The 23,944-nt window shown below is 46.3% G+C and overlaps 1 protein-coding gene across 3 annotated transcripts; it reads left to right on the top strand.

Annotated features, from left to right (window-relative positions):
- KRT6A (keratin 6A) lies at positions 2,559-23,525 on the top strand. Of its 3 annotated transcripts, none has more exons than XM_021091688.1 (10): positions 2,575-2,893; positions 18,583-18,881; positions 19,807-20,021; positions 20,363-20,423; positions 20,581-20,676; positions 20,802-20,966; positions 21,439-21,564; positions 22,322-22,542; positions 22,760-22,794; positions 22,909-23,525. In XM_021091688.1, exons 1-10 carry the CDS (start codon positions 2,656-2,658, stop codon positions 23,148-23,150), a joined length of 1,698 nt encoding a protein of 565 aa, XP_020947347.1. In that variant the 5' UTR covers positions 2,575-2,655; the 3' UTR covers positions 23,151-23,525. The 3 variants fall into 3 exon arrangements, with proteins under 3 accessions (XP_013840212.2, XP_020947347.1, XP_020947348.1); XM_021091689.1 differs by having other exon boundaries at positions 2,575-2,935; positions 18,625-18,881; XM_013984758.2 differs by lacking the exons at positions 18,583-18,881; positions 19,807-20,021; positions 20,363-20,423; ... (4 more) ...; positions 22,760-22,794; positions 22,909-23,525 and adding exons at positions 4,123-4,337; positions 4,680-4,740; positions 4,898-4,993; ... (3 more) ...; positions 7,076-7,110; positions 7,221-7,837 and having other exon boundaries at positions 2,559-3,192.

The raw sequence follows: 23,944 nt of genomic DNA, 5'->3' as shown, positions 1-23,944 counted from the left end.
GCCACTTGACAAGGAGCTGCATCCACCCAGGAACAGAGCTCTTTCCTGCCTGCTGCTCCAAGTGCCAACAAACTTGCAAATCATACTATTGATCTGTTGCTCTTCTGCCTTCAGTACCTCAGCATGCCTCCGGGAACAAGGGCAAATCCTTATGTGTGGCTTCTGGTCCTTACTAACATGGCACAAACCTGCAATGATGGTTGCGTTTTCTCCTTGCTCCCAACACATACATACACAGGACACCCCTGGGTTCCAATTCTTGAAGCTTCCTGTGGGTTGCTGAACACACCAACCTCCTTCATGCTTCCATTATACTGATGATATTAGCTCATCTTCATTGAGAACTTACATATAGGCGCTGCACTAAGACCTTTAATTATTTCACATAACCCTCACATCACTGTGCAGCAAGTACTATTTTCATCCCCAGTTTACAGCTCTAAAAATGAAGACACACGGGACCCTGACCATGAGCCTGAGTGCTCTGTCTCCAGAATTGTTGCTCTTAACTGGGAGTTGGCAAACTTTCTCTTTAAGGGGCTATCTAATAAATCTTTTAGGTTTTCCCAGCCATATACTCTGTGTTGCAGCTACTGCTCAATTCCCCCACTGCAGTGTGAAAAGCAGACACAGACATTGAATATTGACACAGACACAGTGTGAAAGCAGACGCAGACATTGAATATTGACACAGACACAGGACATTGGACAAGTGCACACAACTCCCGTGTCACTTGCCAACCCTTCCTTCTCCTCCCAGTCTCATCCAGGCCAAGTCTAAAGACACTATTCCAAGAGAGTAGATCAGAACACTGTGCCACGGGAAAGAAAGCTTCTTTCCCAGAACTGGGTGGAAGCACATTTCTTGGTCAAGCATTGTGCAACCAGGGTGGAGGAAGGGGCGCTGTTTCCGTTGTCTTGAGAAGGTATCCTTTTCCTGCCAGATGCTGAGTTAGCATGCCTTCGGGCAGGGAAGGCCCTGCCCTCTTGGATGGTGTGCCCCCATAACGCTGGAGAGATGGAACTGCTTATTAAGTAGTCATAAGAGCTTTCCCCAGGATCCTCTCAATGTGGCAGTTTGTCTTTCCTCCCCTAGTTGTCCATTTAACCAGATGTTCTCATAAAACACCATGTCTACAATTGCTTTTAATGCATGGACTAGAAAAAAACAAACCTCATTCCCCTCTACACCAAACACCATGCTCACTTAACAGGCTTCTCTTCCAAGAAGTTATCTAAGGTTTGAGATTTCAAGCACTGAGATTAGAAATATAAATTTGGAATTTACTTGTGACATCACCACACCTGCAAAGATACATTTTTATGATTCATTGTTTCTATATGCTCCTCAAATTTATGTACACACCCCATTAAGATGTCTGATTCTTGATTTTTTTTTTTTTGTCTTTTGTCTTTTGTTGTTGTTGTTGTTGTTGTTGCTATTTCTTGGGCCGCTCCCGCGGCACTATGGAGGTTCCCAGGCTAGGGGTTGAATTGGAGCTGTAGCCACCGGCCTACGCCAGAGCCACAGCAACGCGGGATTCGAGCCGCGTCTGCAACCTACACCACAGCTCACGGCAATGCTGGATCATTAACCCACTGAGCAAGGGCAGGGACCGAACCCGCAACCTCATGGTTCCTAGTCGGATTCGTTAACCACTGCGCCATGACGGAAACGCCCTGATTCTTGATTTTAAAGAAGTGTCAGAATCCCTGGGAATCAAAATGCAGTGAATTCCCTTACTGACTTTTGCCCTGTTCACTTTATGTTCTTTAAGGTCTAAGAGATTACTCCAAAAAAATCATAGAATAAGATGTCTACAAATTTCATTTCCTAAAAAATGTATATAGTTATCAGCTCAATAGGAAAGCAAACACTGGGAAGAGAGATGCATGCGTGGTAGAAATTGCAAAAAGTCACAGTCAAGCCAGCTGGGCAGGGCTGGCTTGGGTGGTCTTCTAGCCTATCATGAAAATGCCCATTCCACAAAGGACAGACTTGCACTTATGCTGTAAAAATTATACCCTTTTGTCTCTCCTGCTTTTCAAAGGAGGATCATTCCCCCAAAGAGGTCGCCATTCCCAGGCCAGGCCACCAGGAAGGCAGCCTGGAGCTCCGGAATAACAGGTTCAAACATGGTGGAAAAACACCGCAGGCCACTTCTTGCTCAGGCCATGGGGCAAATGCCTATTAGTCCAACCTGATGGGGAGGGTGGTGCTGGAGGAATAAAACCTGTGTGGGAAGGGGGCACACAGAAGAGTGTCTGAGTAAGCAGAAGGAGGGGACAATTATCACAGATCAGCTCCTTGCCTCCTTTGTTTGAGAACATGACTAATTCATGACTTCAGTGAATTTACATCCCGGCTTATTGTGTTCGGATCAAGTCAAGGCTAGAAGCCAGCAGAATTTCTCCATGACTAAAGGAAGCCAAAGAAGCAATATTCATTCTTCATACCTTTCTAGAAGCTGGGGGTGATCTCACTATTTGCAAAGCCCAGCCCTTTCCAATCAGCAGGTCACCTTCCAGGACTGAGCCCAGCCCCTCTTCTCCATATATAAGCTGCTGCTGGGAAGCTCCTCTCACAGATCTGCTCCCCTCAGCTCTACCCTCCACCTCTCACGCCTTTCTTCAGCCTTCTCATCCTCAGGAACCATGTCTTGCAAATCCATCGTGAGGAGCCAAAGCAGCGGCCGCCGGGGCTTCAGTGCCAGCTCAGCCAGAGTCCCCGGGGTCTGCCGCTCTGGCTTCAGCACTGTCTCCGTGTCCCGCTCCAGGGGCAGTGGCGGCCTGTCTGGAGTGTGTGGAGGAGCTGGTTTTGGCAGCCGCAGCCTCTATAGCCTGGGGGGCTCCAAGAGGATCTCCATCGGAGGGGGCAGTTGTGTCATTGGTGGTGGATATGGCGGCGGAGTTGGGGCTGGCTTCGGCTTTGGAGGTGGAGCCAGGAGTGGATTTGGTTTTGGTGCTGGTAGTGGTGGCTTTGGGCTCGGTGGTGGAGCTGGCTTTGTTGGGGGCTATGGGGGCTCTGGCTTCCCTGTGTGCCCCCCCGGAGGCATCCAAGAGGTCACCATCAACCAGAATCTCCTCACCCCTCTGAACCTGCAAATCGACCCCACCATCCAGCGGGTGAGGACCGAGGAGCGGGAGCAGATCAAGACCCTCAACAACAAGTTCGCCTCCTTCATCGACAAGGTGAGCCTGGAGCACCTGCCCTCCACTGGGATTTCAGCCCCCAGACTAAAGAACCAACCCATGAGTCCTACCAGGGAGAGACTCAGGACACGGGGAGGAGGGGACTCAGGCCAGCTCTCCACTGGGATGCAGGACAGGCTCTGTGTGGACAGGAGGCAGGAGGTGATGGGAATCGTTCAGAACCGCCGATCCCTTGGAGGGCTCTCATTTCTGCCTGGAAAGAATTCTCAGCTCTTGATAACCCTGAAGCAAAGGAAAGGGAAGGAGGGCAAGGAACGGGTTAGCCTGACCTTCTGAAGGGTCTCACAAATTAAAAACAGAATTACAGTGGAAACTGCTCTAGAGCCCTACAGAGGGGGGAAACAAGAGGAACGAAAATAAAAGAGAAAAGGAAATTCTAGGGGGAAAAAAGGCTGAAAAAAATATATCCATAGAAATATTACATAGAGTCAGATTCTGCCCATTAAGGGATTTTGGTTTAGAAAAGACTAATGCGCTAAATGAGAAGGTAGATTCAATCCAATCATTAATAGGACTGGAGTTAAATCATTAGATTCTAAACATTTGACATCCCTTTAACTGAGATAGTCTCTTAAAAAATATGTTTAGTACATCTGAGAAATACTGCTATAAATTACATTTGTGATTGTACTTATCAAGAGGAAGAGAAGAAATGTTGAAAGTTAATGACAGGCTTCATAACTCAGAAGGATGGAATACGTCACAGCTCCATGGCAGAATTTAGGTGATGAAATCAGTATCCTCTGAAGGAAAAATGGTCAGGGTAGCGTAACTGTCAGCCTGAGTCTCTGTACATACTCAGGAGTAACCCAGTACCATAGAGACCACCCAGGTCGGCTTGGGACCAGGCAACTCACATCTCTCTCTTCCATCTTTCGTCTGGCAAATAACCATCTGCTCTTCCTCCAGGTCCGATTCCTGGAGCAGCAGAACAAGGTCCTGGACACCAAGTGGACCCTGCTGCAGGAGCAGGGCACCAAGACTGTCAGGCAGAACCTGGAGCCTTTGTTCGAGCAGTACATCAACAACCTTAGGAGACAGCTGGACAGCATCCTGGGGGAGAGAGGCCGCCTGGACTCAGAGCTGAGGAGCATGCAGGACCTGGTGGAGGACTTCAAGAACAAGTGAGTGACAGGAGAGAAGGGGGCTCAGTTTCCTGAAGCCCACACTTCAAGTCTCTTGGATGACCAGGTCCACATGAGGGCATGATTCCCAGGCAAATATGGCCATGGAAATGAAACCAAAATCACTGCCTATACCCAGACCCAAAAGAACAACAGGGCCAGCCAGGTGGGTGGGGCGAGTAAAGAAATAACCCATTTCGGGACCACAGAGCTCATCTCTTAGGCTTGCGGGCAGGAAAGTTCCATTTGGATATCCCACTCGGGGAGACTGGGGTCCCAGGGTGTCTGCTGTGTATCAGCTTCACCACTGGCTCAAGTACGTCTCGTCCTTTCTAATTCCAGGTATGAAGACGAGATCAACAAGCGCACAGCGGCCGAGAATGAATTTGTGAATCTGAAGAAGGTGAGCTGAGTAAGGTCGGGGGTTCATGCTTCTTTGCAGAAAGAGAGCACTCTGGGTCCCTGCCCGCAGCCAAGAGAAGAATAAGCAGGGAGACCAAAAGGTGGCTAGACTGGGAAGGAGGGTTCATCTGACTGTCAGTTTTGGTCTTCTTTCTCAGGATGTGGATACTGCCTACATGAATAAGGTTGAACTACAAGCCAAGGTCGACTCTCTCACAGATGAGATCAACTTCCTAAGAGCCTTCTATGACGCAGTAAGCATCTCCCCTCACCTTGCTCGAGTCACTCTGACGAGACTCTGAGAGGGATGGAAAGCTTGGGCTCGGGTACGTCTGTAAATGTCACAGGCAAAGACAATCTAAGGATGTCGCGTTCTGCAGGAACTGGCTCAGATGCAAACCCACATCTCAGACACGTCTGTGGTCCTCTCCATGGACAACAACCGCAACCTGGACCTGGACAGCATCATCGCTGAAGTCAAAGCCCAATATGAGGACATTGCTCAGAGGAGCCGGGCTGAGGCTGAGTCCTGGTACCAGTCCAAGGTGGGTGGTGCGGGGGCAGCTGATGAAGCCTCCCTGGGCCTCCTCCTTGAAGGCCACCATGGCTACAGACTTCCCTGGGGAAATCTCCTTCTAGGAAGCTGGGGTCCTCTCACAGCGATGCGCCCCCTGCCCTAACAGAGTAGATCTTTGCAGTAGTTAGGTCCAAGTCTAGGAAACCAAAGAACCCAAAGGCAAGACAAAAGCTACTGTAGATAAGATCTTTGTGTCGGCTTCACCCTGACGCTGGTTCTCAGAAACCACGCAGAACACTCTTGACCCTGGAGTGAACTAGGCAGTCAGTGGTCCTGGCAGGGATGGTCTGCCGTGGGTGTAGAACAGCAATGATCTTGTGGTGTCCCTTTTCCTAAAACGTCTCGTGGGAAAGCTAGGAGCATTAATTTGCTAAATGCGTGGCAGTCACCATTGCCACGTGAAGCCCACGTAAACACCCTCTCTCCCTCTGGCTTATAGTATGAGGAGCTGCGGGTCACAGCGGGCAGGCACGGAGATGACCTGCGCAACACCAAGCAGGAGATCTCCGAGATCAACCGCATGATCCAGAGGCTGCGGTCTGAGATCGACCACGTCAAGAAGCAGGTATGGTGGGGACCATGGAGCTTAAACCATTGTTTTTTTTAGACCAGCAGGCATGCATCAGCCACATTTGGGAAATTTCTTGCACTGAGGGGCCAGCAGGGAGAGGAAGGCACACAGTTACCCCTCAGTGAGTTCCTAAGGACTTCAGCCAAGGGGCATGTAGTAAACTCATGACAGGCCCGATCCTGATAGGGCCCGTGGTACAAAGATATAGTCTAGAGGCACTGAAAAGAGAACACACGTAAGAAACAAGCCGGTAGAGAAAAGAACCAGCCAGAAAGAGTGAGGAAGATTGCTGAAAAATCACTCCGAATAAATGTGAAAAAGAAAGTCTTGGAAAGACAAGGATCAAAATAAGCACTGTCCAAAAATATGAGTTGGAAGGGAAGCAAGGTCTCCACAGTTTCATGTCAAATCACCACCTCCCAGAGAATGTTTGTGACATCGCCTAAGCGAATGAGCATCCGCCGTCAACATTCCAAACAATCCAGTGGATCTATTCCGTCCCGTGTCCCTGATCTTGCATCTGCTGTGCTATCTTCCAGCAGTCAGCAGCCCATCCTCACTACGATGCTCCACACAGAAGGACATAGGTTTTCTCTAGTCTCTCCTAGGCTAGTTAAGGTTTGCAGAACCGACAAAGACTCGACCAAAGGGTCCTCGCTCCAGAACTCTTCCGAAGTGGGAAGGAGGTACCATGGTTAGTCTGCTCTGGAGATCAGGTTGCTAGTTCCCTCTGCTTATCTTGTCCTCTAGTGCGCCAGCCTGCAGTCTGCCATCGCTGATGCCGAGCAGCGTGGGGAGATGGCCCTCAAGGATGCCAGGAACAAGCTGGCCGAGCTGGAGGATGCCCTGCTTAAGGCCAAGCAGGACATGGCCAGGCTGCTGAAGGAGTACCAGGAGCTCATGAACGCCAAGCTGGCCCTGGACGTGGAGATTGCCACCTACAGGAAGCTGCTGGAAGGCGAGGAGTGCAGGTGGGTAACTCACACAACCCCCTCAAACATCTGGGGCCATCGCCAAGAGGTCCAGTCACGAGCTCAAGCCGAAGGCCGTCTAGTCTTGGCCATGATGCTACCCTCAGAAAACCACTTAGGAAGAGCATTCCCCACGGACTCTCCTCACAAAGGGGTCTGCACAGCAGTCCAGCTGTGACTCTCAGGTCTCATGATGGCCGTGTCTCCTCTCTCCTAGGCTGAATGGGGAAGGCGTTGGACAAGTCAACATCTGTAAGTAGCTTTGCGTGCCCCCTCCCTTGTCCTTGTGCTCTTCTGACGGGACTCCGTCTGGCAGAATGGGTCAGCGTGTCTTGTGCTGATCTTGTCCCTTCCCTCCACAGCTGTGGTGCAGTCCACCGTCTCCAGCGGCTATGGCGGTGCCAGCGGTGTCGGCAGTGGCTTGGGCCTGGGTGGAGGCAGTGGCTACTCCTACAGCAGTGGTCACGGCCTTGGAGGTGGCTTCAGTTCTGGCAGTGGCAGAGCCATAGGAGGTGGCCTCAGCTCCTCTGGGGGCAGCAGTTCCACCATCAAATACACCACCACCACCTCCTCCTCTTCTAGCAGGAAGGGCTACAGGCACTGAAGTCCTGCCATGTGCTCTTGGTCCCACGATGTCTAGGTCTCTCTCATCTGAACTGCCATCTCCTCCATTTTCTTCCTCTCTCTTGCTCCCAACTTCCCTGACTTCTTGAGTTAGAACTGAAGTTCCTGAGTGCCTGCATCTCCCCTTGCTCAATCTGAGCTTTCATTGATCAACACTGGAAGGTCATTGCCTGGGTTCTGATCCAGATCCGAGCAATTCCCCTTGCTCTCCAGTTGTCCAGGATTTCCCATCTTACAGGTTTCAATGTTAAAGCATGAGTGACAAGTTCTATGCTATACAAGGTGTGGATCCCTGTGATGCTTCCTCTGTTCTTTGCTCACTTGTAATTGCTAAATAAAGCAGATTTATAATACAGTGCATGGTTTCCTATTGCTTTCCCCTGTCACCACTTGTTCTTGAGGTTTCATCTGAGAAACGCCTTTTCATGAATGAAGGATACTCCTAATCTTGTGTGCTTCACTCCCCTCCTTTAGAAAATTTCACCAAATGATTGTTTGGCATCATGATGGTCATGATTCCTCCCAGATCCGTTTGGCAAGTGTTGTGGGAGAGTTCTGGTCCATCATCGTTGTAAAGTCTCCTTTTTATTGCCTGCACCATGTCCTAAGCTTAGTCTCTCTGACTTGGTCTTTAAGGCTCTACTTCCTCCTGCTGAGAGGTCACCCGAAATCCCCAGGAAATCACATTACAGTTTAATTAGATTGGAAGCGCATTGACTCTGGAATAAGATATGTGATTTATAATTAAAATTGCCTCATGACCAAGAAACTTGCCTTATAGCACACTTCAGAAGTAATTAAAATGCACATACTCCTGAGCTGAAATTATGCTTCTGGAATTGTTTTCTGAGAAAATAGTACAAATTGCGGATGTTGCCGTTCATGGATGTGAATCCCAATAATCTTTTCAAAAGGTGAAAATTGGATACACTGGCCTAATTCAGGATCCAAAGACTCAAGCACAAAATGCACGTGCTGATTTTTTGAAGCATGGAGGCAAATAGGAAGGGAAATGCATTCCTCCTTACACCATAAGCCTCTCACAGAGACTCAAAGAAGTCAAATCCTTGTTACCTCAACAAGGATGCACCCTCTCTCAGGTGTGTCCTGGTCTGCTTCAACTTTTTATTGAAGAGGAGTGGGAACATTCAGGATACAGAGCAAGAATGGTCAGTCAGCTTGTGCTCCCTCAGGGTCAATCACTGTTTCCAGTCTCTGTTGTGGCCATGCTCATAATCCCTGGCTCTTTCTCTGGAGAACACTGCCTAATACCACTAGGAATGAAAGTTTCCTTCCTAGGAACAAAGGAGAAACAACTTATTCTAAGAATCGGGTGGGATATGTAAATAAGAAGGTCCTGAAACTATTTCAGTGCCCAAATTAAAGAAATAACAAAAAGGCTGCTTCCGTGCTCCCAGTAGCCAAATTGGGACAATTTGAGCCTTGATAGATAGATGATAGATGATAGATAGATAGATAGATAGATAGATAGATAGATAGATAGATAATATGTTGCATTATAATCCAAAGTATAAAATAAATATGCATGGTCTGTACAGACATGAATAAGTGATTGCATGCATTAATTAAGAAGGAGGATTGACAACTCTCCTGCAGAAGAACTCCATTTGGTTACCTAGGGTTTCCAAGTCAAGGAAGGAGTGCATAACGACTCCCCTTTAAGTGTGGGCTGGGCACAATGACTTCCTTCCAAAGACTACAGCAAAACATGGGATAAAAGAGTAACTTTACTGTAGAAAAATCCACCAAACATTTCCTCAGCCACATGATCAAGGTGAACATCAAGAGTGATAAGTCATGTCGATATCATGTACGACGGATATGATGTGACGAGAAGGCACATCACTTCCGAGGTCTTCCACCCAAAAAAATCCACAACTCCAGTCTAATCATGAGAAAACACCCAGACGAAGCTCAGTTGTGGACATCTACAAAACATCTGGGCAGAGCTCCTCAAAACTTCACGATTATCAAAACAAAGAAAATCTGACAAACTGTGTTAGCCAAGGTGAGTCTAAGGAGACACAATGAGTAAATGCAAAGTCATACAATGGAATGAGACCGCAGAACAGAAAAATAGAACACAGGGTAAAAGGTAAAAAAGTCCAAATGAGGTATAAACTAGTTAATTATAATACATTTACATTGCTTCCTTAATGGGAGGTATTAATAACAAGGAGGAGTTCCTGCCTTGGAGCAGTGAGTTAAGAATCTGACTGCAGCATCTCTGGCTGCTCTGGGGACACAGGTTTGATCACAGCCCAGCCCAGTGGGTTAAAGGATCTGGAAGAGGTCGCAGCTGCAGCTCAGGTTCAATTCCATGTGCCGTGGGTGCAGCCATATAATCATAATCATAATCATGAAGATGATAATAAGGAAACTGGCTGTGTACGGTATACAAGATGTCTGTATACCCTCACAATTTTTTGTAAGTCTAAACTACTCTAAAATAAAAAAGTTGGAGTTCCCATCGTGGCGCAGTGGTTAACGAATCTGACGAGGAACCATGAGGTTGCGGGTTCGGTCCCTGCCCTTGCTCGGTGGGTTAAGCATCCGGCATTGCCGTGAGCTGTGGTGTAGGTTGCGGACACGGCTTGGATCCCACGTTGCTGTGGCTCTGGCATAGGCCGGCAGCTACAGCTCCGATTAGACGCCTAGCCTGGGAACCTCCATATGCCGTGGGTGCAGCCTCAGAAAAGACAAAAAGCCAAAAAAAAAAAAAAAGTTAATTACAAAATAATCTAAGGTGTGGGGCTCAAAGGACCGTTTGTATTTTTAACTAAACAAATTTGGTACACAAAATTATAGAGTAAGTAAGGTAGAGAGAGAGAGACAGAATGACAATGAAACAGAGAGACAAGGTGGAGGGACAGAGATCCAGAAAATAATTGAAGGACCAACGCTAAAACAATAATATGGGTTATCTCAACTTGGTGTTAACTCAAGAAAACTGTATTTCTTTTAAGTTGTGTGCCTTCTAATTTTTTTGATGTTGAACATGTGTTATTTCAAAAGAGAAAGCATGTTCCCAATGACGTCATCATTGTATGATGTCTGAGACTAAACATGGTTACACTTTTTGGTATGAAGGGACAAAAGATTCAATCTCTGGATTTAAGGCCCATGAGAAAAAAAAAAATTAGATTGTTTTCCTTTACCCACTGAGGACTTACTAGGAAGAAACAGATTCATTTTGCAACAGCAAAGATTTGGTTTTTGAGGCAAGGAATGACTTTGCAGTACCGATGGTCACTAGATACCAGATTTGATTCCTAAGGAGGCCGCCCAGTTGCCTTCTCCAGTGTGGAGCCCATGTACCTGGAAAATATAGGAAATACAACTTTTTAATAACATCCTCAAGTAGAAGAACTTTTTGCCAGTTAGAGGCCATATCCAAAGTCCCTTATGTGAGTCCCTTGCGATCCAGGATGATAGCTTGTAAGCCATGTGATTCTAGCTGCATTGACTGGAATCCCAGCACACCTCAATGTATGGAATCACACCTCCATACATTGGTGGGGAGCTGGGGGGAGGGGTGGAGCAGAGTCAGGAGAGGAAATGCTTCAAGAGATGCAGAGAGCAGGCTGCTCGTCTCTGTCCAGCTCCTGCCCCAGGAGACATGCCTATAGAACTCCTTGATAGCTAACTCTGTTGTACTTGGCCTTAAGCACTATTCATAACAGCCAAGACATGGAAGCAACATGAAAGTCCATCAACAGATGAATGGATTAAGAAGATGTGGCACATATGTACAATGGAATACCACTCAGCCATAAAAAGGCTAAAAGAATGCCATCTGCAGCAACATGGATGCAACTAGAGATTCTCATACTAAGTGAAGTAAGTCAGAAAGAGAAAGACAAATACTATATAATATCATGTATATGTGGAATCTAAAATTTGGCACAAACGATCCTATCTACAAAACAGAAACATATAATGGACATAGAGAACAGACTTGTGGTTGCTGGAGGGGGCGGGAATGGGTTAGTAGGTGAAAACTGTTGCATTAGGAAAGGACAAGCAATGGGGTCCTACTGTACAGCACAGGGAACTATGTGCAGTCTCTTGGGTTAGAACATGATGGAAGATAGTATGTAAAAAAAAAAAAGAATGTACATGTATGTGTGACTGGGTCACTTTGATGTACAGCAGAAATTGAAGGAACACTGTAAATCAACTACACTTTAGTAAAAAAATTTTAAAGAAAAGAAGAGCTGGTGGCAGACCCGTGGATGGGAAGAAAAGGGGGCTAAGAAGTCCATCTCTGACAGTAGCTGGATACTTTGACTGTGACTTTTGCCAGGCAGTCCCTTCTCAACACTCTCACTTACCGGATGGCAGGAGTGTCCCTTTGGCACTAGAAACTGAGGGGGTGGGGGCAGGAAAACCATGCTCTTGGAGGTATGTCTATTCAGATGTGCCACCTCTCCCAACACTCCTGCTGTCCCAATCTCCTTATGCAACTGTAGCAGTCCCTTGTTTAATGCCATCTGTGCCTGTACTCCCTCACTTGAGAGACTCTTCTCCATCAGTTGTAACAGCGGAAGACCTTCTTTCCTGCTTCTGTTTGAAACTACCAGGCTACAATTTATCTGGATTCTCATGAAAATTTTCCTCTATCCCCTTCTTCTAACTCTCTATTCCCCTTGCCTAATTTGATTTTTTTTTCATCGCACCAGGAGAAGTAGCCACAAAGAAATCAGAAACTGTGTTTAGCAAACCTAGTTTTAATAGTAGTATTTGTATTGTTATTTTCATACTATCATAAGTATGCTGGAGGATAAAGCAAATAAGTAATATGTTTAGGTCATTCATAGCCAGGCTTTTCAGAGTGAGTAGAATAAATACAGGTATAAAATCATCCCATATTCTTCTCCTTGAGTAGTAAATATTAGTATAAGCTTCTGATTTGTTTTTTAAGTATATTTTTACATTTTTGCCAGCTCTGTCCATTGATCAATCTTCAAAGCAAGAAGAATCCAGTAACAATGAGCATCCATGGCATGAAAACTCCAGCTTAGGGTTATCATTCCCCAATAAAAAGAACCAGAGCTACTCAGAGAAACGGCTGATTCCATGTCTGTTTCTAGAAAAGTACAAGGTAGCCTTGACAGCTCATCCCAGAAAAGAAGGAAATTGTCAAATCTGAATAAGGTCCTAACAAGAGGACACAGAAGCCAATCCAAAGAGCTCCCATTGGCCTAAAATGGGACAATTTAAGCACCAAAATTTTAATGACTGCAGTGGACTGAACCATATCAAATATATTTTTAATTTTTTTATTTAAATTTTTTTTCATTAAAGTATAGCTGATTTACAATGTTATAGTCAAATATATTTTTTTACACTATGAATTTATAATTGCACAAAACCCCCAAAACAAAATAACCAAAGAAAAACTTTCTTTGCTGACATTTGGAAATTGCTGGGGTCCCAACCCACTCTTCTGAAAACTGCAAAATAAAGGGAAAGAATCAAGCACTTATTCTGCCTTTCCTGTGATGAATTAAACACTTATTAGATTATCTAAAAATAAACAACAAAGAATCCCTCTTTACAAATGACTCTCAGTTGATAAATGCAGAGGCGGGGTGTTAGTAAGTTAACATTTTGCGACCCCTAATGAAATAGTAAATATGGGAAGGGATCAATGAATATTAAAATATTAAGATGACATTTTTATTGTGTATTTTTTTAGGTGTGTACATAATTTTTTTATTTCCCCAATACGTTATTTTATTTTATTTTTTTACTTTACAGCATGGTGACCCAGTTACACATACATGTATACATTGTTTTTTCTCCCATTATCATGCTCCATCATAAGGGACTAGACATAGTTCCCAGTGCTACACAGCAGGATCTCATTGCTAATCCATTGTGTACTTTTTAACGAAGGGATAAGGCTGAAACTACAGGTATCCCTGGATCAGCCTTAACATCACTGAAGTAGGACAATTAGTATTATGTACCTCGTGGTGATGCAATAGGTGGTACCCAGCAACAGCTGGAACATAATCCTGCCTGAGACAATGGAATTAAATCTAATCAACTCTACTACAACTATTATATAGGAAAAACGGGGGTTAGAAGTTTGGGGGCACCAACAGGAAGCAATGCGCCATCTCCAGAATATAAACATTCCACAGAAAAATCAATTTCTCCATAATTTCTCAAAGGTGTTTAAAAGAAAAGAAAGGAATCTGTCACAGAATGAAAGGACCTTAAGAGACACGACCGTCCAATGCAATATGTGCACCAGCGTGGGATGCTGCTTCCAGCAAACCAGCAAGAAAAGACACCTTTGAGATAATCAGAGAAATCTGAACACAAATGGGCATTATTCGATTTCATTAAGAAATGACTGTTGGGGATTTCCCGTTGTGGCGCAGTGGTTAACGAATCCGACTAAGAACCACGAGGTTGCGGGTTCAATCCCTGGCCTTGCTCAGTGGGTTAAGAATCCAGCGTTGCCGTTGAGTTGCGGTGTAGGTTGCAGACACAGCTCCGACCCCACGTGGCTGTGGCTCTGGCATAGGCCGGTGGCTACAGCTCTGATTCGACCCCTAGCCTGGGAACCTCCCATACGCCACGGAAGCGGCCCAAGAAATAGCAAAAAGACAAAAAAAAAAAAAAAAGACTGTTGGGGTTCCTGTCGTGGCGCGCTGGAAACGAATCCAACTAGGAACCATGAGGTTACGGGTTCGATCCCTGGCCTTGCTCAGTGGGTGAAGCATCCGGCATTGCCGTCAGCAGTGGTATAGGTCACAGATGCTGCTCGGATCTGGCGTTGCTATGGCTCTGGTGTAGGCTAACAGCAACAGCTCTGATTCGACCCCTGGCCTGGGAACCTCCATGTGCCACGGGTACGGCCCTAAAAAAAAAAAAAAAAAAAGATAAAAGGCAAAAAGAAAAAAAAAAAAGAAATGACTGTTGGTTCTGATTTAAAACTGTCACCCAGTAAGATTAAAAAATCATTATTACTTAAAACGGCATGCAAATATTTGCAAGTGAAGTGACTTGATGTTTCAATTCTTTTAAGGTGTATCAAAAAAAGAAGTAGAGGATTTTGGTATAAAAACTAGGGAAATTTTTTATGAATTCTAGATGAAGCAATAATGACAGCTACTGATAACTGTTTAATCTGGGTGATTGGTACATGGTGGTTTATATACTGTTCTCTTTAAATAGATTTGATTTTCAATAATACAAATTTTGGTTAAACAATAAAGTCGGTTTTCACACTGAGGAGAGCACAAATATATTTTGGGCTAAAATTGCTGATGACCATAAATACGATGTCTTGTAGAAAACTCAGGTGCCTCCCAACATGACTCAGGGAAGGGAGGGGGCTGAAGACAATGAAGTCTCAGTGGATGAAACAGTTTTCATGAAGTGGGAGAGATGAAAAGTGATAGTTCTAATTTAAGTTATTGGCTTGCTGTGTAAAGAGATCTATTTTGAATATTAATAGGTGAGTGGGAGGCTTCTGAACTTAACCTAGTGGAGGAAAGGGAAGCATTTCCTCTTCTCAGAAATTACCTAAAAGCAAACACGGAGAACCCAAAATATAAAGGTACGCTCCATCCTCAACTACCACAAGAAAAACGTTTTAAAATCCCTCAATCAAAATAAAGAGCAAACGATTTTCACAGGAGAGACACATAAACACAGTGGTAGGAGAAATTAGAGAGAAGCCGCCCTCAGCGCACAGCTCAGAAAACCCAGTAAAGAACACTCTCAAAAACAAATCAAAACCAAGCAACGTGGTAACCACAGAGAAACAGCAACACAAAACTAACCCTGAGGTTTTCCTACTGCCGGGCACTGCTGACTCATGCAACTCCTCCTGTGCGGAGGTAAGGGACAGCTCCTCAGGTAGATATCCAAGAACCTTTGGTTTGCAATAGTCAGAAGTGGGTGTGGGGGCTGCAGGCAAGACCCTATTTGCCAAGGAGTTTTAAGACACAGTGAAGGCAGGGCTGAGAAATGAGTAAGAGGCAAGACCCACTGGCACATGTGTTGGGGAAGCAAAGAAAGCCTGAGACTATGAGCTGTGAGCCACACACACTGCAGCCATCCTCCTGGGCTTGACAGAATTAAAATTAAAAGAATTATTCACACAGCCTGTGTCATAAAGAGAATTCCTGTTAGTCTGGAGGAAGCCTGGCCCCTCCTCCCAGAATCCTGTCTGCAACGGACAGGTCCAGAAAGAGCTTACCTCATTCAAAGATGAACTCTCACTAGTAAGGGACCATTCCAGGATCCACAAGGGATTCTTTCTTTCTTTATTTTTCAAACTATTTTTATTTTTTTCCATCGTAGCTGGTTTACAGTGTTCTGTCAATTTTCTACTGTACAGCAGAGTGATCCAGTCACACAACATATACACATTCTTTTTCTCATATTGCCCTCCATCATAAGTGACTAGATATAGTTCCCAGTGCTATCCTTTAAAAAATGCAAAGAAAAGGAAAAACAAGGAAATACAGAAAATCCTCAATAGAAAAAAGTCACAATAAAATATTACCCCAAAGGCAGTAAAATAAACACCATGATAAAATAAGAGAACAAAGAGGCAGTATAATGAGACAATAAAAGAAAAATATTAGCTGGTAGAGCTTAGAAAAGAAGGCGCTCCCGCTGTGGTTTGGCTTAAGAACCCGACATAGTGTCCATGTCCATGAGAGTGTGGGTTCAAACCCCGGCCTCACCGAGTGGGTTAAAGATCTGGCGTTGCCATAGGTTGCAGCGTAGGTCACGGTTGCAGGCCCCCTGTTTCTGTGGCTGTGGCTGTGACCTAGGCTGGCAGCTGTTGGCCAATTTGAACCCTAGCATGGGAATTTTGACATGCTGCAGGTGGTTTTTCTTTCCCTAAAAAGAAAAGAGAAAGAAAGAAACAGAGAGAGAGAGAGAGAGAGAGAGAGAGAAAGAAAGAAAGAAAGAAAGAAAGAAAGAAAGAAAGAAAGAAAGAAAGAAAGAAAGAAAGAAAGAGAAAGAAAGAAAAGACAGGAAGGCAATGATAAACAAGTGAATAAATAAAGCCACCATAGAAATGAAGACCAAGCTGAGAGCAGCACAAAGCATTGCCAATGAATAATAATGGATCACAGGTAAAGGCAGATCAATAATTATGAGATATTACATGAGAACCAAGGGAAAACACAGAGACAGGAGACAAATACACACACACATACAAAACACATACATGATCACGTGCATCACATGTGACCCAGGAAGAATACAGAGAAGTAACTAAGGGAAGTTCCTACAAGGATACACAGGGAAGTGGAACACAGCCTGTCTTCCCACACAGGACTGCATGGCTAGACCACGGCCTTGAGCATATTTTTTTTCTTTAAATATGTAAACATGCATTATTTACTTAATTTTAAAATATACAAGTACGTAAATAACAATAATCAATATATAAATAGGCATTCTACTACCTCTACATCTGGTATGTTTAAATAGAGAGCTCATTAAGATTGTAGTTTTATCTGTCAGTTTACAGGATACACGAAGCAGAGGAGATCATGTTAAATAAGACAAAGTGACTATGCAGTTGGAAAACTCCAAGAATGGACAACTGCACAGGACAAAGAACCTGGTTCCTTTCACAAATAAATTGCAAGTCAAGAAGAGGAGGGGGGAGTTCTTGTTATGGTGTAGTGGAAACTAATTTGAGTAGGAACTATGAGGTTGTAGGTTCAATCCCTGGCCTTGCTCAGTGGGTTAAGGATCTGGCCTTGCTGTGAGCTGTGGTGCAGGTCACAGATGTGCCTTGGATCTGGCATTGCTGTGGCTATGGTGTAGGCCAGCAACTGTGGCTCTGATTGGACCCCTAGCCTGGGAAACTCCATATGCCACAAGTGTGGCCCTGAAAAGCAAAAAAAAAAAAAAAAAAAGGCAGAAGAAGAAGAAGAGAAGGGGGATTTAATGATTTAAATGATTTTAAAGACATATTGTTTAAGGACATATTACCACATGATACGTATGAAACTTATTAGAATCCTGATTTAGACAATGAAAATAAAAAATATGAATAACACACAGGATTTCAATATTGAATAGACACTTCTTGATGTCTAGTGAATATATAAATATTAAGGATATATAAATGGTATTTGGTTATATATTTTAAAGGCGCACTCATTTACATATAAACATTGAATTATATCCCAAAGAAATGACACGATCTCTGGGATTTTCTTTCAAATATTTCAGGAATGATAAGGAATTGGGTGGAAGTATAGATGATATGAGGCTGACCATGAGGTACTTTTTATAAAACCCAGTGATAGGTGGAGAGGCCCATTATATTGTCAATTTACTGATCTACCCACGTGAAACTATTAAAGAAAGCAAAAACTCTAACTTCTAGAAACAATGAAAGACACTAATAATTATACTCAGGGATAAGCAATGAATTAGTTTGATCTCCAGTGTCTTCACTGTGAGAAACAGCAGGTGGAGAGGAGCCTCAGTACATTTCACACACGTGCATAACATATAAATCTTTCTGTAAGACAGTGACTAACTCCCAGCTCAGTGAGTTGAGAATAGTCTTATTGTACTGAAATCAAGTCAAAGCTGGAAGGCAGGAGAAATTTTCCCTGACTAAAGGAAACCAAAAATGCAATCCTCATATTTCATAACATTTCTAATAACCCAGATGTGATCTCACTGTTTGCAAAGCCCAGCCCTTCCCAACCTGCAAGCTCACCTTCCAGGACTGAGCCCAGCCCCTCTTCTCCATATATAAGCTGCTGCTGGGAAGCTCCTCTCACAGATCTGCTCCCCTCAGCTCTACCCTCCACCTCTCACGCCTTTCTTCAGCCTTCTCATCCTCAGGAACCATGTCTTGCAGATCCACCGTGAGGAGCCAAAGCAGCGGCCGCCGGGGCTTCAGTGCCAGCTCAGCCAGAGTCCCCGGGGTCTGCCGCTCTGGCTTCAGCACTGTCTCCGTGTCCCGCTCCAGGGGCAGTGGCGGCCTGTCTGGAGTGTGTGGAGGAGCTGGTTTTGGCAGCCGCAGCCTCTATAGCCTGGGCGGCTCCAAGAGGATCTCCATCGCTGGTGGATATGGCGGCGGAGTTGGGGCTGGCTTCGGCTTTGGAGGTGGAGCCAGGAGTGGATTTGGTTTTGGTGCTGGTAGTGGTGGCTTTGGGCTCGGTGGTGGAGCTGGCTTTGTTGGGGGCTATGGGGGCTCTGGCTTCCCTGTGTGCCCCCCCGGAGGCATCCAAGAGGTCACCATCAACCAGAATCTCCTCACCCCTCTGAACCTGCAAATCGACCCCACCATCCAGCGGGTGAGGACCGAGGAGCGGGAGCAGATCAAGACCCTCAACAACAAGTTCGCCTCCTTCATCGACAAGGTGAGCCTGGAGCACCTGCCCTCCACTGGGATTTCAGCCCCCAGACTAAAGAACCAACCCATGAGTCCTACCAGGGAGAGACTCAGGACACGGGGAGGAGGGGACTCAGGCCAGCTCTCCACTGGGATGCAGGACAGGCTCTGTGTGGACAGGAGGCAGGAGGTGATGGGAATCGTTCAGAACCGCCGATCCCTTGGAGGTCTCTCATTTCTGCCTGGAAAGAATTCTCAGCTCTTGATAACCCTGAAGCAAAGGAAAGGGAAGGAGGGCAAGGAACGGGTTAGCCTGACCTTCTGAAGGGTCTCACAAATTAAAAACAGAATTACAGTGGAAACTGCTCTAGAGCCCTACAGAGGGGGGAAACAAGAGGAACGAAAATAAAAGAGAAAAGGAAATTCTAGGGGGAAAAAAGCCTCAGAACAAAGTAACATATCCATAGAGATACGCAATCTGCAGAACCAGATTTTGACTATTAAGGGAGTTGGTTTCAGAGGAGACTCATGCACTGAATGGGAAAATAAACTGGAATTCAGTTATTAATAGGATTCAAACTTGATCGTGAGTTTCTACATATCTGGGAACACTTTAATGGAGGTATAATTTCCAAGAAAACTGTGCAATACACCAAAGAAACACTACTGTGAACTAGTCTGTGACTGTGCTTATGAAGAGGAATAAAAGAAACTTGGAAAGACAGTGACAGCCTCCATACCTTAGAGGAAGGTACCTTAAAACTTCAAGGAAGAACATAGCCAGTGATAGCTATGTGCTGTCAAGGAAAACACAACTGGCAGCCTGAGTCTCTGTACATGCTCTGGAGTAGCCCAGCCTAATGGAGACCACCCAGGTCTGCTTGGGGACCAGGCAACTCACATCTCTCTCTTCCATCTTTCGTCTGGCAAATAACCATCTGCTCTTCCTCCAGGTCCGATTCCTGGAGCAGCAGAACAAGGTCCTGGACACCAAGTGGACCCTGCTGCAGGAGCAGGGCATCAAGACTGTCAGGCAGAACCTGGAGCCTTTGTTCGAGCAGTACATCAACGACCTCAGGAGACAGCTGGACAGCATCCTGGGGGAGAGAGGCCGCCTGGACTCAGAGCTGAGGAGCATGCAGGACCTGGTGGTGGACTTCAAGAACAAGTGAGTGACAGGAGAGAAGGGGGCTCAGTTTCCTGAAGCCCACACTTCAAGTCTCTTGGATGACCAGGTCCACATGAGGGCATGATTCCCAGGCAAATATGGCCATGGAAATGAAACCAAAATCACTGCCTATACCCAGACCCAAAAGAACAACAGGGCCAGCCAGGTGGTGGGGCGAGTAAAGAAATAACCCATTTCGGGACCACAGAGCTCATCTCTTAGGCTTGCGGGCAGGAAAGTTCCATTTGGATATCCCACTCGGGGAGACTGGGGTCCCAGGGTGTCTGTTGTGTATCAGCTTCACCACTGGCTCAAGTACGTCTCGTCCTTTCTAATTCCAGGTATGAAGACGAGATCAACAAGCGCACAGCGGCCGAGAATGAATTTGTGAATCTGAAGAAGGTGAGCTGAGTAAGGTCGGGGGTTCATGCTTCTTTGCAGAAAGAGAGCACTCTGGGTCCCTGCCCGCAGCCAAGAGAAGAATAAGCAGGGAGACCAAAAGGTGGCTAGACTGGGAAGGAGGGTTCATCTGACTGTCAGTTTTGGTCTTCTTTCTCAGGATGTGGATACTGCCTACATGAATAAGGTTGAACTACAAGCCAAGGTCGACTCTCTCACAGATGAGATCAACTTCCTAAGAGCCTTCTATGACGCAGTAAGCATCTCCCTCACCTTGCTCGAGTCACTCTGACGAGACTCTGAGAGGGATGGAAAGCTTGGGCTCGGGTACGTCTGTAAATGTCACAGGCAAAGACAATCTAAGGATGTCGCGTTCTGCAGGAACTGGCTCAGATGCAAACCCACATCTCAGACACGTCTGTGGTCCTCTCCATGGACAACAACCGCAACCTGGACCTGGACAGCATCATCGCTGAAGTCAAAGCCCAATATGAGGACATTGCTCAGAGGAGCCGGGCTGAGGCTGAGTCCTGGTACCAGTCCAAGGTGGGTGGTGCGGCGGCAGCTGATGAAGCCTCCCTGGGCCTCCTCCTTGAAGGCCACCATGGCTACAGACTTCCCTGGGGAAATCTCCTTCTAGGAAGCTGGGGTCCTCTCACAGCGATGCGCCCCCTGCCCTAACAGAGTAGATCTTTGCAGTAGTTAGGTCCAAGTCTAGGAAACCAAAGAACCCAAAGGCAAGACAAAAGCTACTGTAGATAAGATCTTTGTGTCGGCTTCACCCTGATGCTGGTTCTCAGAAACCACGCAGAACACTCTTGACCCTGGAGTGAACTAGGCAGTCAGTGGTCCTGGCAGGGATGGTCTGCCGTGGGTGTAGAACAGCAATGATCTTGTGGTGTCCCTTTTCCTAAAACGTCTCGTGGGAAAGCTAGGAGCATTAATTTGTTAAATGCGTGGCAGTCACCATTGCCACGTGAAGCCCACGTAAAGCACCCTCTCTCCCTCTGGCTTATAGTATGAGGAGCTGCGGGTCACAGCGGGCAGGCACGGAGATGACCTGCGCAACACCAAGCAGGAGATCTCCGAGATCAACCGCATGATCCAGAGGCTGCGGTCTGAGATCGACCACGTCAAGAAGCAGGTATGGTGGGGACCATGGAGCTTAAACCATTGTTTTTTTTAGACCAGCAGGCATGCATCAGCCACATTTGGGAAATTTCTTGCACTGAGGGGCCAGCAGGGAGAGGAAGGCACACAGTTACCCCTCAGTGAGTTCCTAAGGACTTCAGCCAAGGGGCATGTAGTAAACTCATGACGGGCCCGATCCTGATAGGGCCCGTGGTACAAAGATATAGTCTAGAGGCACTGAAAAGAGAGCACATGTAAGAAACAAGCCGGTAGAGAAAAGAACCAGCCAGAAAGAGTGAGGAAGATTGCTGAAAAATCACTCCGAATAAATGTGAAAAAGAAAGTCTCGGAAAGACAAGGATCAAAATAAGCACTGTCCAAAAATATGAGTTGGAAGGGAAGCAAGGTCTCCACAGTTTCATGTCAAATCACCACCTCCCAGAGAATGTTTGTGACATCGCCTAAGCGAATGAGCATCCGCCGTCAACATTCCAAACAATCCAGTGGATCTATTCCGTCCCGTGTCCCCTGATCTTGCATCTGCTGTGCTATCTTCCAGCAGTCACCAGCCCATCCTCACTACGATGCTCCACACAGAAGGACATAGGTTTTCTCTAGTCTCTCCTAGGCTAGTTAAGGTTTGCAGAACCGACAAAGACTCGACCAAAGGGTCCTCGCTCCAGAACTCTTCCGAAGTGGGAAGGAGGTACCATGGTTAGTCTGCTCTGGAGATCAGGTTGCTAGTTCCCTCTGCTTATCTTGTCCTCTAGTGCGCCAGCCTGCAGTCTGCCATCGCTGATGCCGAGCAGCGTGGGGAGATGGCCCTCAAGGATGCCAGGAACAAGCTGGCCGAGCTGGAGGATGCCCTGCAGAAGGCCAAGCAGGACATGGCCAGGCTGCTGAAGGAGTACCAGGAGCTCATGAACACCAAGCTGGCCCTGGACGTGGAGATTGCCACCTACAGGAAGCTGCTGGAAGGCGAGGAGTGCAGGTGGGTAACTCACACAACCCCCTCAAACATCTGGGGCCATCGCCAAGAGGTCCAGTCACGAGCTCAAGCCGAAGGCCGTCTAGTCTTGGCCATGATGCTACCCTCAGAAAACCACTTAGGAAGAGCATTCGCCACGGACTCTCCTCACAAAGGGGTGTGCACAGCAGTCCAGCTGTGACTCTCAGGTCTCATGATGGCCGTGTCTCCTCTCTCCTAGGCTGAATGGGGAAGGCGTTGGACAAGTCAACATCTGTAAGTAGCTTTGCGTGCCCCCTCCCTTGTCCTTGTGCTCTTCTGACGGGACTCCGTCTGGCAGAATGAATGGGTCAGCGTGTCTTGTGCTGATCTTGTCCCTTCCCTCCACAGCTGTGGTGCAGTCCACCGTCTCCAGCGGCTATGGCGGTGCCAGCGGTGTCGGCAGTGGCTTGGGCCTGGGTGGAGGCAGTGGCTACTCCTACAGCAGTGGTCACGGCCTTGGAGGTGGCTTCAGTTCTGGCAGTGGCAGAGCCATAGGAGGTGGCCTCAGCTCCTCTGGGGGCAGCAGTTCCACCATCAAATACACCACCACCACCTCCTCCTCTTCTAGCAGGAAGGGCTACAGGCACTGAAGTCCTGCCATGTGCTCTTGGTCCCACTATGTCTAGGCCTCTCTCATCTGAACTGCCATCTCCTCCATTTTCTTCCTCTCTCTTGCTCCCAACTTCCCTGACTTCTTGAGTTAGAACTGAAGTTCCTGAGTGCCTGCATCTCCCCTTGCTCAATCTGAGCTTTCATTGATCAACACTGGAAGGTCATTACCTGGATCCTGATTCAGAACAGTGCAGTTCCCCTTGCTCTCCAGTTGTCCAGGATTTCCCATCTTACAGGTTTCAATGTTAAAGCATGAGTGACAAGTTCTATGCTATACAAGGTGTGGATCCCTGTGATGCTTCCTCTGTTCTTTGCTCACTTGTAATTGCTAAATAAAGCAGATTTATAATACAGTGCATGGTTTCCTATTGCTTTCCCCTGTCACCACTTGTTCTTGAGGTTTCATCTGAGAAACGCCTTTTCATGAATGAAGGATACTCCTAATCTTGTGTGCTTCACTCCCCTCCTTTAGAAAATTTCACCAAATGATTGTTTGGCATCATGATGGTCATGATTCCTCCCAGATCCGTTTGGCAAGTGTTGTGGGAGAGTTCTGGTCCATCATCGTTGTAAAGTCTCCTTTTTATTGCCTGCACCATGTCCTAAGCTTAGTCTCTCTGACTTGGTCTTTAAGGCTCTACTTCCTCCTGCTGAGAGGTCACCCGAAATCCCCAGGAAATCACATTACAGTTTAATTAGATTGGAAGCGCATTGACTCTGGAATAAGATATGTGATTTATAATTAAAATTGCCTCATGACCAAGAAACTTGC

This window comes from Sus scrofa, chromosome 5 (genome assembly GCF_000003025.6).
Source record: "Sus scrofa isolate TJ Tabasco breed Duroc chromosome 5, Sscrofa11.1, whole genome shotgun sequence".
In the NCBI taxonomy this organism is placed as follows: Eukaryota; Metazoa; Chordata; class Mammalia; order Artiodactyla; family Suidae; genus Sus; species Sus scrofa.
The sequence above is the reverse complement of the archived record's forward strand: the minus strand, read 5'-3'. Positions and strand labels throughout refer to the sequence as shown.